The sequence below is a fragment of the Chenopodium quinoa genome, unplaced genomic scaffold (assembly GCF_001683475.1).
Source record: "Chenopodium quinoa cultivar QQ74 unplaced genomic scaffold, ASM168347v1, whole genome shotgun sequence".
In the NCBI taxonomy this organism is placed as follows: Eukaryota; Viridiplantae; Streptophyta; class Magnoliopsida; order Caryophyllales; family Amaranthaceae; genus Chenopodium; species Chenopodium quinoa.
The window spans coordinates 2,681,367-2,696,766 of NW_018743074.1; the positions used below are offsets into that span (position 1 = coordinate 2,681,367).

General features: G+C 36.5%; 1 protein-coding gene across 2 annotated transcripts; it reads left to right on the forward strand.

Moving 5' to 3' along the window:
* Nucleotides 1-4,179: 4,179 nt before the first annotated feature.
* LOC110731750 lies at nucleotides 4,180-9,833 on the forward strand. 2 transcript variants are annotated; one of them, XR_002513348.1, is made up of 7 exons: nucleotides 4,180-4,452; nucleotides 5,130-5,179; nucleotides 6,810-7,091; nucleotides 7,855-7,904; nucleotides 7,990-8,042; nucleotides 8,907-9,379; nucleotides 9,510-9,833. XR_002513348.1 is itself a non-coding variant. In XM_021911649.1 (7 exons), exons 3-7 carry the CDS (start codon nucleotides 6,850-6,852, stop codon nucleotides 9,535-9,537), a joined length of 726 nt encoding a protein of 241 aa, XP_021767341.1. In that variant the 5' UTR covers nucleotides 4,180-4,452; nucleotides 5,130-5,179; nucleotides 6,810-6,849; the 3' UTR covers nucleotides 9,538-9,833. The 2 variants fall into 2 exon arrangements, 1 of the variants encoding a protein (XP_021767341.1); XM_021911649.1 differs by having other exon boundaries at nucleotides 8,907-9,259.
* Nucleotides 9,834-15,400: the final 5,567 nt, after the last annotated feature.

Sequence of the window (15,400 nt, forward strand, 5' to 3'; positions counted from 1 at the left end):
CGAATGACACTATTGGGTAATTATTCCCGAGATCAAATAAGCAATGCTTTGGGTATCTCTTGAATGAATTGAATTTTTAGATAGAAAATTGTGAAAATATCAAATTAAAAATTAAAATTTGGGATTAAAGGGGTGAGGTTTTAGGAAGAGCCACCGGATAGCACAAACACTTGGGGTTGTTATGATCTTTCTTAAACAATGGCGGAGATTTTATGAGAGAGAAGAACTAGGGTTTTTCTATTTTAAATTAAAGTGTCGATTTTTATCAAAGTTATGATGCGAGTGTTGATTTTTGAGGGTTTTACGTGATGGATTGGAGATATCAGCAGGTGAGTTTAGGGTGGTAGCAGGCCTGCATCAGTGTTGTGATAAAATAGTGGAGAGCATAAAAAAATTGAACATTGTATAAATTGATACATCGTAAAATTTCATAGTATCAACTAATTATAATAAATATACGATCAAAATTATTAAAGGTAAAATAATGTTATGTATCAACAAAATGTATATTAAAGTGTTTCAATTACTTTAGGATGATTTTTTTTTTATTTTTTTTTGACAAAAACTTTAGGATGATTAATTTTGTAGGGTACCCCTCCGTTTCTTTTTATTGGTTATTATCAGATTCATAACACTTCCTCCATTTCTTTTTTATTGGTTATGTTTAGATTTTAAACATTATTCATAATACTCCCATCCGTCCCAAAATATATGAGACGTTGGACTTTTTCACTATTCATGTATTAGTTTTGATCATAATTTTTTACTAACATAATAAAATCATATTTTATCATAAAATATGTTGTTAAATAGGTATATATATAAAGTTTCAAAATATAATTTTTAAAATAATAATTTTCATTAATATTTAATTATATACAAATAAATTCAAAGTAATGCATTGACATGTGTGCTATGTTGACTGTGTCATGTATTCTGGATAAAGGGAGTATTAGATAATCTTCAAATTTACTCACAAAGTAAAAGAGTTATGTGAGATCATATTTGATTCGTCTCAACGAATGCTCTATTAATATTCAATCGTTATAATTTTAAAAAGTATGTAATGAATAATAATCAAATAGGTGTATTGACAAACATGTAAAAATCAAAAAGTATCCAATGAAAAGCGACGAAGGGAGTATTATACTTTAGATATAGGGTAATTTTGTGAAAATTTAAGAAAATTTTACCAACAACTACCATTATAATGACTACTTTGAGAACAACTACCATTTATTTATTTATTTTTTTGTAAAAAAAAAAAAAATCTACCACAAAAACCTTGAGTAACACAACTACATTTAATTTCTTGGCAATAATTTCCAATTGAGGGAGCTGAAAAAGCGGTCGTTTCAACGACGAGGGAAGGGAGGAGGAACGGTTTCATCAACCTGAGAAGGGGGGGCTATTTTGGGGATGGGGGAAGGGGGGTGGTTTCAATGGTGTAGGTGAGTCGCCCGAGTGTTTTTAGGGGTAGGGAGGGGCCGATCGGCTGTTATCGGTTGCTAGGGGAGGCGGGCGGTCGAATTTCGGTCAGGCTGGGGGTTGGGGCTAAAGGGAGGAAGGATGGTGGCTGGCTGGGAAGGGTTTTTAATTATTCTTTTTTCTTTTATTACAAAAACAATTTGGACCAATTATGTTGTGACACATCACACATGGCTTTTACAAGATAAAAATCACCCTTTCTTTAAGTCACTGGTAAATCGACCTGGTGGAAGAAAATCAACCCAAAAGTTCATAGTGCTTTCTAATAAATGTAAGTTGGGATTATTGAGAGTAAATCGCTGAAAGTTCGGATTAATAAATTAAAGTGAATTTTTCTAAAAAAATAAAACTTAGATTTTGAAAGCACCCAATATAATAGATCGAAAGCGAAGACAAGTCGAATTCAGGGTTAATTGGAGGATGAAATAGAGTCGTTTGACTCTTGGAATTGCCCTTTTTAATCTCTTTAGTTTTAATAAAAATGTGTTCCTTTAATGGAAGTGGTGTTACTTATGTTTGTTGGGAGATATAGCAAAATTTCAATTTCAGATTTACATAAACCCTTGTTGAAGGAGAATGGTAGTAGGTGTTGTTAAACCCATTTGTATGTGATATCGGTAAAAGTCATTACAACATCATGACCTTGTATGAGAATATATACTCCCTATGTCCCACAATATAGTTTCTGTTTTCCTATTTTAGAGACCCAAAATGTTGTTCCTATTTCTATTTTTGAATAGTATGTAAAGACCATTATACCCTTATTATTTACTTTATTCATTGAACTGCCTAATTTACCCTTAACTTATCCACTTGCATTGTACTTTTTTCACTTTCTCTCTCTAACTTTTGTCTATAATTGTACTTTTCACTTTTTTCCCCTTAAATTATCCACTTGTCTTGTACTTTTGTCTAGCTTTTTTCCGCTTCTCCTCCCATTTCTTAAATACCCTGAAAAAAACACAATAGAAACTATATTATGGGACAAAGGGAGTATAAGATATGGTTTTGTCAGATCACAAAGAAATGTGATTGACATGTATGAAGCATAGGTCTCAAGAGGATTTTATCCATTTGAATTATAGGAGTCCCTTAGAGTAAGACATACTGATTTTGGGTTGTCTCCGTCATTTTAGCAACATTCATAGACTTTTAATTGTATGTTAGAAAATACCTTGCGCAACACGAAACATCATCACCAACTTCCCTCGTTCTATCAATAGTCCCATTGCATGTTTAAATGTATATTGGTAAGCCTTATATGCGTTGTCCTCACTCGTTGTAATAGATTATAGGTAAATATCGTTAATGACCTTAATTGATATTGTGTAAGGGCTTCTTATGCCAATAGTAACTTATGTTACTTACTATCCTTTCGTTTGTTGTAAACTCAGTTTAATTAATGTAATTTCAGTTGTTTCTTGTTTCTAAAAAAAAAAACTACAAAACTTACAAAGAATTGATACAAGCTTTGGTGTATGGATATATTTAAAACATGTTTACGTAAAACCTTTATAAAGCCAACATGTCTCGTAATTAGACGATCATATAAAGAAGACCCGCCCCATTTATTTATCAGACGGATCTAAACCATATTATAACTATGGCGGGTCATGGCTTTTAAAGGACTCCATTCCTATTTCCTACCTCTCTGAGTTATTTGTTCTCCATTGAAGCGTTCTCCGTTGAATCTAATTCTTGGATCCCCCATTGAAGCAGCTTCTAAGGTAAGTTGTTTGTTGTTGTTATCACCATGTCAATTTCACAATTTAGGGTTTATATTTGATCAAATCTAATTTAATTATCAGTGCTTTAAGTTTAGGGTTCGTAAATTCTTAGATTATGAAACATCATATCCAAAAGAAAAGAAAATTATGAGCTTAATTTGATTATTGAATCAAATATCCCTAAAATTATGTATTTTTCGAGATATTTCAATATGAAATCAAATCTCTTTTCCCTGGGCCTAGGGTGGCCGCCCCTCCTGCCCTGCCTCAAGGACGGGCTTGGTTTTCCTTTAATGTTAAGAATCTTAGGATGGAACTGTGAAATTGGACCTTTTCTATGTGATTTTTTGAGCATAATTTGATAAATGAATCAAGTTTGGTTGCTAATTTGTTGCAGAACCTTTTAATGCTAGAATGTGACTATGGTATTGGACCTTTTCTATCTCAAATCATGTGATTTTTCGAGCCTAATTTGATAATCAAATCAAGTTTGGCTGCTAATGTGTTGCAGAACACTTTAATGCTAGAATGGGACTATGATATTAGACTTCTACTATTTCAACTCATGTGATTTTTTGAGCCTAATTTGATAATTGAACCAATTTTGATTGCTAATATGTTGCAGAACCCTTTAATGCTAGAATGGAAGTATGATGTTGGACCTTTTCTCCCTGGCCAGGGCAGCTGACCCTCTTGCCCTAGCTCAAGGATGGGCCTGCTTGTGATTGACCTTTACTTACGCATGAATGTCATTCCCTAAGTTATCACATCCTCTTGAGGCCTACAAGAAGGGGCGGAGCCAATGTGGGTTCAAGTGGGTTCATTGAACCCACTGATTTTTTGAATTTTTTTTATAAAAATACAAAAACTGGAAAAACGGTTAAAATAAATATCTGTGTAGCAAATGTCAAGAAGTAAAGGTGCAGCTCAGTGGTTTTTTTACCTCACATTGTATATGAAATTATGAGTTCGAATCCCATTACTCACCGTCACACTTTAATTTTTTTTCCTTTTTGGTTTCTACATTACTGTTTATCACGAACAGTTTTCCACTTTTCCCCCAAATTCTAAAACCCTAACTCCCCTGAATCTCGCCAATCGCCGCCCGCCGGCCACCTTTTAGTCCGTGACTCCGTGACGCATTCCGCCTTTAGTCGTCCTTCACCGGCCACCTTCGTTCAATCAATCAGTTCGTGACGCTTCAGTCCACGGCCTCTACCAGTCAACCTGGTGTCTGGTGAGCTTGCCTTTCCGGTTTCCTTTAATGCTTATTGCTGCCTTGCTGTGAATCTGTGATTGTGAATGCTCAATGCGAGTATGCGATAGTGCTGTCTTTCTGTCTTTCATAATTTCATTGTTTTCAATTGTCGAAAACTCAAAATTGTCTAATTGTGATTTGTGAATGTTATTGAAATTGTCTAATTGTAATTTGTGAATGTTGTGATTGTTGTCGAAATTCAGAAATTGTCTAATTGATTAATTGTGACTGACTGAATGTTGTCTTTTAGTTTTAGTCTAATTGCATTTGTTGTCTTGTTGAATTGCTGCCAAGTGCCTTGCTGCCTTGCTGCCTGTGACCTTGAGTGCCTGACTAAGTGACTAGTGCCTTGCTGCCTTTATTGTCGTATTGAGTTATTGGTAAATGATAATTGCTAATTTGATTGGGAATTTGAGATATAATGATATATAATGTAAAATTGTAGATTGTGCCATTGTGGTATAGTGATATATAATGAATTTGAGATATAGTGATATATAATGAATTTGAGATATACTCGAAAAATGCTTCTGTAGTTTTATTTTTTCATTTTTCTATGTGTAATCTATTTGTAATCCATAATATGAACTTATGTACTTAATTTTAAATTATTATATTTTCATCCCTTTGTTAATTATGATTCCGAACTTCTGAAGTTTCGAACCCACACTTCGCAAATCCTGGAGACGCCACTGCCTACAAGGAGGTGAGTTGTCTGTTCTTTTGTTTGTTGGCTGTTTATTTGTAGTGCTGACAATTTTTATTGTTTTGTATTTGCAAAAGAAAGATGCTCAAAGTTTTGATTTATCTCTGAATGTGATTTGAGCATAGATAGTAGATAGTTTGAGCCTAAAATTCCCAAATGTTTGTTGAGCTGACATATTTAGTGGTCCAAAAGCCTTGATATGTTGTCCAAAAGCTGCATAATATAGTGTATAGGTATGTTTTAAGTATTTTTTTTAATTAGGTCACTAGCTAAAAAACCTTCTTCTTGTAGTGTTTTTGAGAGTACATAGATGGAAATTGACCTGTACAATGGGTCATGCCCCCATTTAAAGCCCTGACCTGCCCATTTATAAATGGGTCAGGTCCATCCAATTGATAAATAGGCAAGCCTTTAGCCGGTCACCCCAATAATGGGTTCTTAACTGGGTGGGCCGGCCCTATAAGGGTCAATATGTTGAAAATAAAAAATAATCTTTCTTTTATCATTGCCTTCAACAGTCTTCCATTCTCTCAGACATCCATCTTCTTCTCACATAAGATCCTATCATTAGCCTCCATCTTGTAAAATTGCTGGATTGATAGTTTAAAATTCATACAAAATCTAGGATATTGGGTTCATGTCTTGATTTTTTATGTAACGCTACTTAAAATTATTGATAACATACCATAGCTAGTTTGTGATAAGTGCAACGAATTTACTCTGTATATGAAGCGTTACTTAAACCAAGGACACAATAGTATGATTCTGACGCAACAAAGGTTGACGTTTAATTTGTTAGATTATTACAAAAATTGGGATTAGTAGTATGAGAAAATTAGAGATTAAGGTTGAGATATGTATAAAGGTGGGGAATGATCAAAGAAAATCTTGAAAATGAAGGCGGGTAATGATCAAAGAAAATGAATTGTTAGTGAAGTTTGTGCACCAGCAACTGAGGAGAGAGAAAATGGTTATCAAGTGTGTTCTTTAGATTTTGAGTGCCTTTTTAGTTTTCTTGCCCAAACATTAACAATATTGAAAAGTAAAGGGTTTGGGTTGGGCGGATCTAAATGGATCTTGATCTGACCCAACCCATTCAAAATTTAATGCAACCAAGCCCGAACCTGACTCGTTAATTATCGACCTGTCCGCCCATGACCTTGGTCTAGATGGAAAACGAGAGGTAGCGAGGGGTTGCGACAATGGCTGGCTTCCATTTGCTTGCCTACATGTCTCAAAATTGTGAATTTTCTCGCCTCCCAATTTGCTTTAATTGTATTCAGATTTAGCAGAACATTATAAGCATTCATTTGTGTAGCTTCTCTATATTTTCTAGCTATCTAAAGTTTGGGTTTCAGGTTTCAATTTCGATTTCATAATTGGTTGTTCAGTTTTTATCTTGTTATGTCCTTTTCTTTATATCGTACGATTCCTTATGACGATTTATGTTAGCCAACCCCAAATCATTTTGGGACTTAGGCTTTGTCGTTGTTGTTGTTGGGTGTTCGGTTTTTATTTTCGTATATATATTAACATTGTGCAGTTTTATAGGTTTAGTGTTGTTGAGTTGCCTTTAAGATTATTATATTATTAAAATTTCTCATATATATTTATCTACTGGGAAACATAGGGGGTAATGTGACAGTGGCGTATAAGGGACTAAGGGAGACATGTTTGGCGGCAGAAGCAGTAGCAGTTGGGTCCGCCATTCAGTTCGTTTCTTTAAAATTCAGCATGCACCAACAACACGACCATTTTGCAATTCTACTGCTCTAAACAACAAAATGAAGCACCAGCCTTGTGATTCTGATGGCAGCAACAGCTTTAATTATTTAAGAGACTTGGACAACCTTAATTTTACTAAGGCTGCTAAGATTCTTTTCTCCACTCCTCCCAAGAAGAAGAATTTTGGGTAATCTCCTCCTTTGTTGTTGTTGTTCTCTTTTTGTTGTTTTAGTGTTTTGGGTACCTTAGTTATACTGCGGTGGCTTTAAATTTCAATTCTTTGTTTAGTTTGTAATGTTGTTTCCATACCTATTTCCCAAGGATAATAATGACTACAATATGATTAGCTAGTTATTTCACTCTCTGAAACAATCTACAGTCTGTTGCATTTAGTATGAAGATTTAGGGTTCAAACTGGATTTACTAAAGTATATCCATCATAGGTTGTTTGTTTACAGTATGGCAAAAGTTTCCCTTACTTGAGGGTAATTGATTTCACCCCCTTGTTGCCCTCCCCAGCCAGTGGCAACAAGTCATGATACCCTCAATCTTTCATTTGTTTCCATTCCATTTTTATTAATTTACCTAATGATTAATAAAAGCAATAGTTGTCAATTTCATAAACATTTCCCCCTTTCGTTTGTTATAATTTCATTGTGCTTCTTTCAACCCTACCAAATGCACCCTCAAAGTGTCTGGCTAACTGGGTTGAGAGCACCCTGGATAGTAGGGCCTTAGCCCAGACCCGTTCCATTGCCTACCATAAGGATGGGCATATAATTTATGTCCTTGGCAGTTTGCATGTATTAAAATAGATACTGTATTTGCTTGTCTAGTATACAATCATTGGTCTTATAATTTCATGAGACATGTTCAGTGTTGAGTTGAACAACTTAAGTTGAGTTTGTACTTCCTGTCTCAGGTTTTCACTAATTACTTTCCATGATTAGGCTCGATTTCCATATGGTGCAGCTCTTTTTTGCCCTCATGCCATCGCTGGGTACTGCACTATTCTACTGTTTGTGTTTACTGTATCCAGTTCCAAATTCCAACTGCAATCTTTACAAGAATGTTGTCTGTTTCAGCTGTGTATCTCGTGGCCCAATATGCTCGTTATGATATGAGAAAAATGGAGGCGGTAATGAACTGTTTTTATAGTTTCTTTATCTATACTGTAACTTTTTGTTCCATTTGTTTTTTTTGAGGAAGACCTTCATTGCTAGGGAAATAATGCTTATTTTCTCAAACTAATGGTCAATGGATTTCTACATCACATCTTGGATTTTAGAAATCAGCTCTCTGCAGTGTAAGTATGACTGTATGAGTTCACATACATCTGAAACTATAGAGGGACTAGCATTACAGAATACAGACCTTTCTATGCTTAATTGGCATTTCTTTTATCTTGCCCCCACCCCAGCCTTTTTTTTGTTTCTTGGTCAGGACTCGTTATGTAATACCAAAGTATATCAGATGTAGTTCTCTTCCAAAAGGATGATAACCTGGTAATTTTTCTAATTGGTCTCTAGGAAAAGGGAGATGGATACGAATTTATAGAGGGGCCACGTTTTGGCACTTGAAGAAGCTCTTGTACAGTCCAAATTTTTTCATTTTTATTTTCCTTATTCATGTATCCGTCCTAGAATACTACTTGTATGTTTTGTGAGCGTCAAACTCCTTATGACATTGTTGTGGCAAACTTTCAAAAATCATATTCTTTGAATGTACAAAGAATATCACTTCAGAGTTCAGACCATTGCTTTTAACTACAGTTTCCTATAGTCTTCCATATGCTGGGGATTGATTACTCGTATGAACAATAAAGTATGATCTGGCACAAGCATACTTATGATTTGCCTTGGTGACAGTAACATTGCCCTTAAGTTAGTTAACTTGATCTGGGATGAACAAGTTAGGCAATGATATACTTTCAGAGTATGATGGAAATTTTCATCCTTATCTTTTTGCTAGATTTCTCAAAGTAGGTCCATTTTCATGTTAGGAGCTGGAACTGAAAAAGAAAGCAGAGGAAGAACAAAAGGCAAAAGAGATGGAAGCTGCTGCTGCGGAAGAAAAAGAAGCAGAGGCTATAAGTCCAGAGCTTTTAAAGGTCAAAGAGAGGCTAGAAGCACTCGAGGAAACTTTGAAGGAAATTGTGGTGAAAACAAAGAAAGGACCAAGTGACGAAAAGAGAAAAATTGCAGATCAATATCAAGAGAGAGTAGATCCTAATAGCAGATCAGACGATAGCAATATTCCTGCCAAAAACAAACCCACAACCCAGGAGGCAGCTTCACGACAGCCACAGAAGCAACTGGATAGCGAAAAGAGCGTGTCTCAAGAAGTTGATAAAAAGTGAGTTAATCATTTGAAAAAGCTGGTTTCTTGCTGCAAGTTTTCTGAACATGCATCCTGTTCATTGTGCTGAGAGTTTCCCACCACCCCCCCGGGCCAGGAATTACAAAGCAGTTGCCAGTATGTGTTGTTTTACACCTGTTAACATATTGATGGTGGAATAATCAAATCAATCAAAAAATTTATTAGTGAAATAAAAGTATAGTTATGCTTATGCTTGGTCTTAATTTTCTTTCATATCCTGTCACAGGAATCAACATAGGAATCCTACTGTGTAAGAGCTTAAATTGCATTCTGCAGGAATCAGGACAGAGAAGCTTACCCAAAATTAATCAACAAATGGTTATCCATTTTCCCCTTACACTTGTATTCTCTTACCATCTTGATAATCCTTGTAATTTTGCGCACCGCAATTGGTGTTGATTACAACTGTTCTTCCTTAATACCCAGTGGGAAGCTTAAGAATGGTAGGGTAGATAACTCGGGGGCTTAAGAGGGCCAGGTATTGTGGCCACCTAGCTTTGGAGCTCCTTTGTGATACTTCCCAAGCCAAAGACTTTTTTTTCTTTTTTTATGTTTATTTTATTTTTTTTTTTTTTTTGCTATACGTTGGAGTAGAAATTGAAGTGCATTACTATTGTTATTATGTACGCGGCATCTTTAGTTATTCTCTCCAATGGCCGTTCATTCAACTTCGAGGCTTCTTCGTTCGAATTGTAGGGTTAAAGGTTTTTGGGTGAATGTTGGTGGTTTTGAGTGGGTAAGGGTTTTTTTTTTTTTTTCACGGGGTGGGTTTTTGGGATTTCGAGTGGGTTGTGGCGTCTATGTAGGGGCCGATTTTGAGGGGTGGGCGGTATGTCAGGGTGGGAAAAAGGTGGTTTTGGGTGGTAATGCTGGTTTGGGATGGGTGGGAGTTAATTTGAGGTAGATAAGGGTACGTGGTATTTGGATGAGTAGCGATGGTTTTGGGGTGACAGTGATGGTGCAGGTGGTTTCTGCGTAAGAATCGTCGGTGGTGAGGTGTTTTTTGTGGAGGTGGTGGTGAGGTGTTGGTTTAGGTGGAGGTGGTGGTGGAGGCGCATGAATGTTGCATAGTAAAGTGGATTGAAAATCCTCTTACTAATGGTTAATTGCCAGCAAAACATATTTATCATTAATGTGAAGATGAGTTAGAATTCGAATTCCTAATGAAAATATATTCGCGGGAATCAGAATAGATGAGGAAAGAAGTTGAAAATTCAGGTCCATAAGAGAGTTGGATATGCATTGATATAACAGGTTTGAAAGGTAGAGATGATCATCAACAGCCCAACCTGCCGAAAAAACTACAGATCTGGGCAAGCGCAAAATATAGTACTTTTAGTTCAAACCTCGAGCTCGACCCAAAATAAAAACACAAAAAGGTTGTTTTTCACTTGATAAACTTGATATTATTTTGCGTGTTTGCACATAAGATTTTATACAAAAGTTTGGCCTAACATGGCTTGATTTTTTTATATCACCAACATCACATTCCATTATGTAGGTGTGCCTTATCCAAAGCATGTTTACAAATGCATCAAAAGGGAAATATGTGGAAGAACAACAAATGTAGACTGGTTTAATGCTCTTAAAAAATCATTTATAGTACTCCGTATTTATGTCTTAGGGTACGTGAAGGGTGGGGAGGAAATACAAGTTGACTTGTAATTAATGGTATGATTTTACGCTTTTTAAAGGTAAAGCAACAAGGTGATAACTGATAAACTTAGACTCCCTCCTAAAAACATTGGTCAATATTTGTAAAAGTAAAATAAAAATTAGGAGGAGAGTGATTTGGAATAATGATTTTGATGTAAATTTAATTAATCAAATCTGCATATGCTAGAAATTGAAGAATATGGTTGCATTCCCTTTTCATAGTATCAAAATATATGCAATATATTTTCAAATATTGAAGATGAAATAGTGGCGTGTGCATGTGTTTGAAGGTTATATCATTTGAAAGATTATGTGCAGGAGATCACATGCAGGTCATTGAATTTGCTTTTTATGGACAGCGCAAAAAGATATGAACATAATAAAATACTCTTATATTATATTTAATACAATTAAATTTGGTTGATTTTTGCATAAATGGAACATTACTATTTTTATGATAAATTAGGATAAATAGGGTGATTCTTATTAAAAATAACCACTTGGAAAATGTGCCCCAAGAGAGTTAGTATCATTTTTACGCAAGGTTAAAAGAGTAACCGAGGATCATAAGTGTAGTTAATTGAAACCTGGCAGAATACTACACACCCTAAAAGCTTCCATGACCAACACTTGGTATCCATGCAAGTATGCAACCATTGAGATGGTCAATAGTGCTACGGATGTGTAACATGTGTTTCACTGAATTAATTAAAGAGAGTAACTGACTACTATTTAGAACTTTAAACCAATTTCTGTTTTAACTAACTCCAAGAAAAATCGTAAAGGACTATGTGCGATACCTGTTTGAAGAATGCAATTAACAAAAAAAAAAAAAAAAGATAAAATTAATTTTAGATCTATTTTGTTTTATTTTAATTTGTAGAAATAGAAATCCCTCCCATATAGTCTAGTGTAAAATTTTAGTTGGTTTACATACAATCATGCAATACAACTTTCGCAAAGTCGTAAGTGAGGAGAGCATGTATATTAGTGTTGTTGGTTGTGTACAATAATTGCACATTGCTAGTTGTTTAATTTTAAAAAGTAGAAACGCAGGTCCAAAATTTACATTGCCTGCCGTAAACGTATATTATCTATCAAGTATATGCTAGGACCATATTCTAACAATGAAAACATAAAGAATATAATTAGAACAATTAATATCTTACCTCTTTTTATTTTCAAAACCAATAAAAATATTCTTTACTATATATTTTTGGATAATACTAAAATACGATTCCCTGTTACTTTCCCCTTTAGAAACCCTACCATACCATATTCATATCCAACCTCTTTCCTTCCCTCCCAACGAAGAGTTAAAAATTAAAAAAAAAATTCCCACTTCTCACTAATTATTCGCTCTTCTCTCAAACAGAACAAAAAATAAAAAATCAATAAAAAAAAAAGCAAACAAAATCCACAAAAAAAAAAAAAAAAAAAAAAAAAAAACCTACCAAATTTAGAGAGATAAGCAGAAAGAGGGTTTTGTTCTGTGTAATCGTAGAGAGAGAAAGAAAGAAAGGTGGATTGCTAAACATCGCCCGCAAATCTCCACATAGAGCCTACAAAGTTTGTTTGATTTGACAATATTGCCCTTAACATAAAAAAAAAAAAAAAAAAAAACCACTTACACTCTCATCACTCACACTCTCATCACTCATCTTCTTTCTACATCTCTCTAAAAAAAAAAAATTCAAAGTACGGCAATGTCGAGGCGGCAAGGAAAGGAATTAGCGGAGGCGGCGGCGGAGGGAAGGAGGTCTCACGGTGGAAAGGTTCTTTTTTTTTTTTTAAAAAAAAAAAGTGAAAACCGTCGTGGGGTGGTGGCGGCGCATGGGGAGGACGCCACGACAGTGGTGGTGGCGCCAGAAGTAGACGCCGCCGCCACGGTTCAGGCGTCTGGATCTGGCGCCGCCACCACCGGTGAGGCGTCTTCCCCATACGCCGCCACCACCGGCGTGGCGTGAAACCGATGCGCCCCTTTTTTTTTGTTTGTTTTATTTTGTTTTTGAAAATCAGTTTTTTTATTTTTTATTTTTTATTTTTTATTTTTTTTTATTTTATTTTGAAAATCAGTTTTTTTTTTTTTTGTTTTTTGAAAATCAGAATTTATTTTTGTTTTTTGAAAAACAGTTTTTTTTTTGTTTTTTTTTTTTTAAAATCAGTTTTTTTTATTGTTTTTTGAAAAGAAAATCAGTTTTTTTTATTGTTTTTTGAAAATCAGAATTTTTTTTTTGTTTTTTGAAAATCAGTTGTTTTTATTATTTTTTTTTTTAAAATCAATTTTTTTTTTTTTGGAAATCAGAATTTTTTTTTTTGAAAATTGGAATTTTATTTTGTTTTTTGTTTTTTTTAAGTAATATTTTTTTGAAATTAGAATTTTTTTTTACGTTTATACTTCCTTTACATTTCTTTGTATGTTTGTTTTGTACATTTTTTTACGTTTATTGCAATTTGTAGTTTGTTTTTCTGGTTTAGTTGATATATTTTCGTTTAGTTTACTTTTCTTAATTTTTCTTTTATGTTTATATAAATTTTGCATGTGTTGGTTTTTTTTTCTTTGTTTGTGTATATTTTATTCTTTAATTTATTTTTAGTGTTATGTTAATTTCTTTTTAAGGTTACTTTGCTAGTATATTTTCATTTGATTTAGTTTTTGGTAGTTATTTTTAATGTGTATACATTTTTTAATTTTTTGAAGGTGTCGCATTTTCGCCATGGTGCGGGGAAGAATCTAGACCTTATTAGGCCTGGAAACTACTCGATGGAGAGCTCGGGGCCCAGACATCTTAGATCCCGTGGTATTTCGGCCTCGGCTCGTAGAGGACGGGTTCACCATCGGGATGAGGATGAAGATGATGAGGAGGATGAGGAGGAGGAGGAGGAGGAGGAGGAGGGCGCGTATGAGGATGTGGACGATGGGAGTGGACCATATGATGATTACGGTCCATTCAGTCAGAGGCTAGATGACATGTACGAGACGCATAGGGTAGATGTGCGTAAGGGTAGGGATGGTAGGTTTGTGAGTAGATCTGGCACATCATCTGCGTCCACCGTGTCTGGGGCAAGCAGAAAACAGTCGAGGGCTGTTATGATTCTTGGGTGGTTAAGGGTGCGGTGCCTGGGGGGCCTGTAGACGGGAGTGTGATTCCTAACTTTCTAGTACACATAGCTACCCGTATCTGGGAGGACCAAGAGAGGTGTTTGGTGACGGGCATTTTGAAATGCCAAACCCGGGAAAAGACTTGTAGCGTTTTGAGCAGATAGGCTGAGGCTTGGACGGTGGAGAGCGAGATGTTCGACCGATTGCAGGGCACTGGGGTGAATCACCTTCCGGCCACCATGCACGATAAGATTGATTGGACGCTGATCATGTTGAGCGGTGGCAGCCGGATACGAACTCTTTCCACCTTCCATTCGGTGAGATGACGATCATGTTGCATGACGTCGAGGCCATTCTTGGGATTCGTGCAGAGGGTAAACGCCTTTCTGTTGTGACTGATGCGGATCAGGCAGATTTGCTGGCGGAGCTGTTGGCGGTGGATAGGGCTGCGCTGTACACCGGGGCGCTTGGTGTTTGGGACCACGGCGGTGTGAAGATCGCATTCGTCTTGCAGCGTTGTTTGTACCCCGGTGCACGTAGGACGCATGACGCACAACTGGCTGCTTATGTTTTTCTTCTCCTCGGGTGCACCTTGTTTCCGGATAAGAGCGGAAACAAGCTCAGGCCACGCGACATAGTTGATGCGTGTGAGACCGACAGTGTTGGCCAGTTTTCGTGGGGGTCGGCTACGTTGGCGTATCTGTATCGCCAACTGGGATTTTCGAGTCGGGCTGACGCGGCAGGTATCACTGGATGTCTGACTTTATAGCAGACCTGGATATACGAGTACTTTCCTGCTTTTCGACCACACCGTGACCCGGTTCCTATTGGTGATGGGATGCCCCGTGCCTGTGCGTGGAATCCACGGTTGGAGAAGAAGTCTGTTGACCGCCTCCGATCGATACGGTTATCGCTTGACCGGATGTCCCCCTTAGAGGTAAAGTGCATAAATTATTTCAAAATTTGTACTGTAATGCATTTATTATATAAATCTTACTAATTGAAATATTTTGTGCAGGTAAACTGGATGCCTTTCGGCCAGAACCCTAGTAATAGGGTACCCAGGACCCTCTACACGGGACTCATACAGTATCGTGAGATCGTGGAGGCGTACATGCCCCAGCACTGTCTTCGCCAGCTAGGATTCGTCTAAGTTGTCCCTCCTCCACCGGCATGGCCGAGTAAGGCGGTCCGATCTGCATCGTCGAAGGAATACGTCTTCCAGTGGCCGGATAGCATGATTGCCACGTGGGAGCAGTTCCCGATGGTTGCCCGCTTATGGACTGCGGAGCTGCAGAGGCCGCCTACTGGGGTGCCTCCCATGTGTGACCAGCACTACATGGAATGGTAAAACCGGT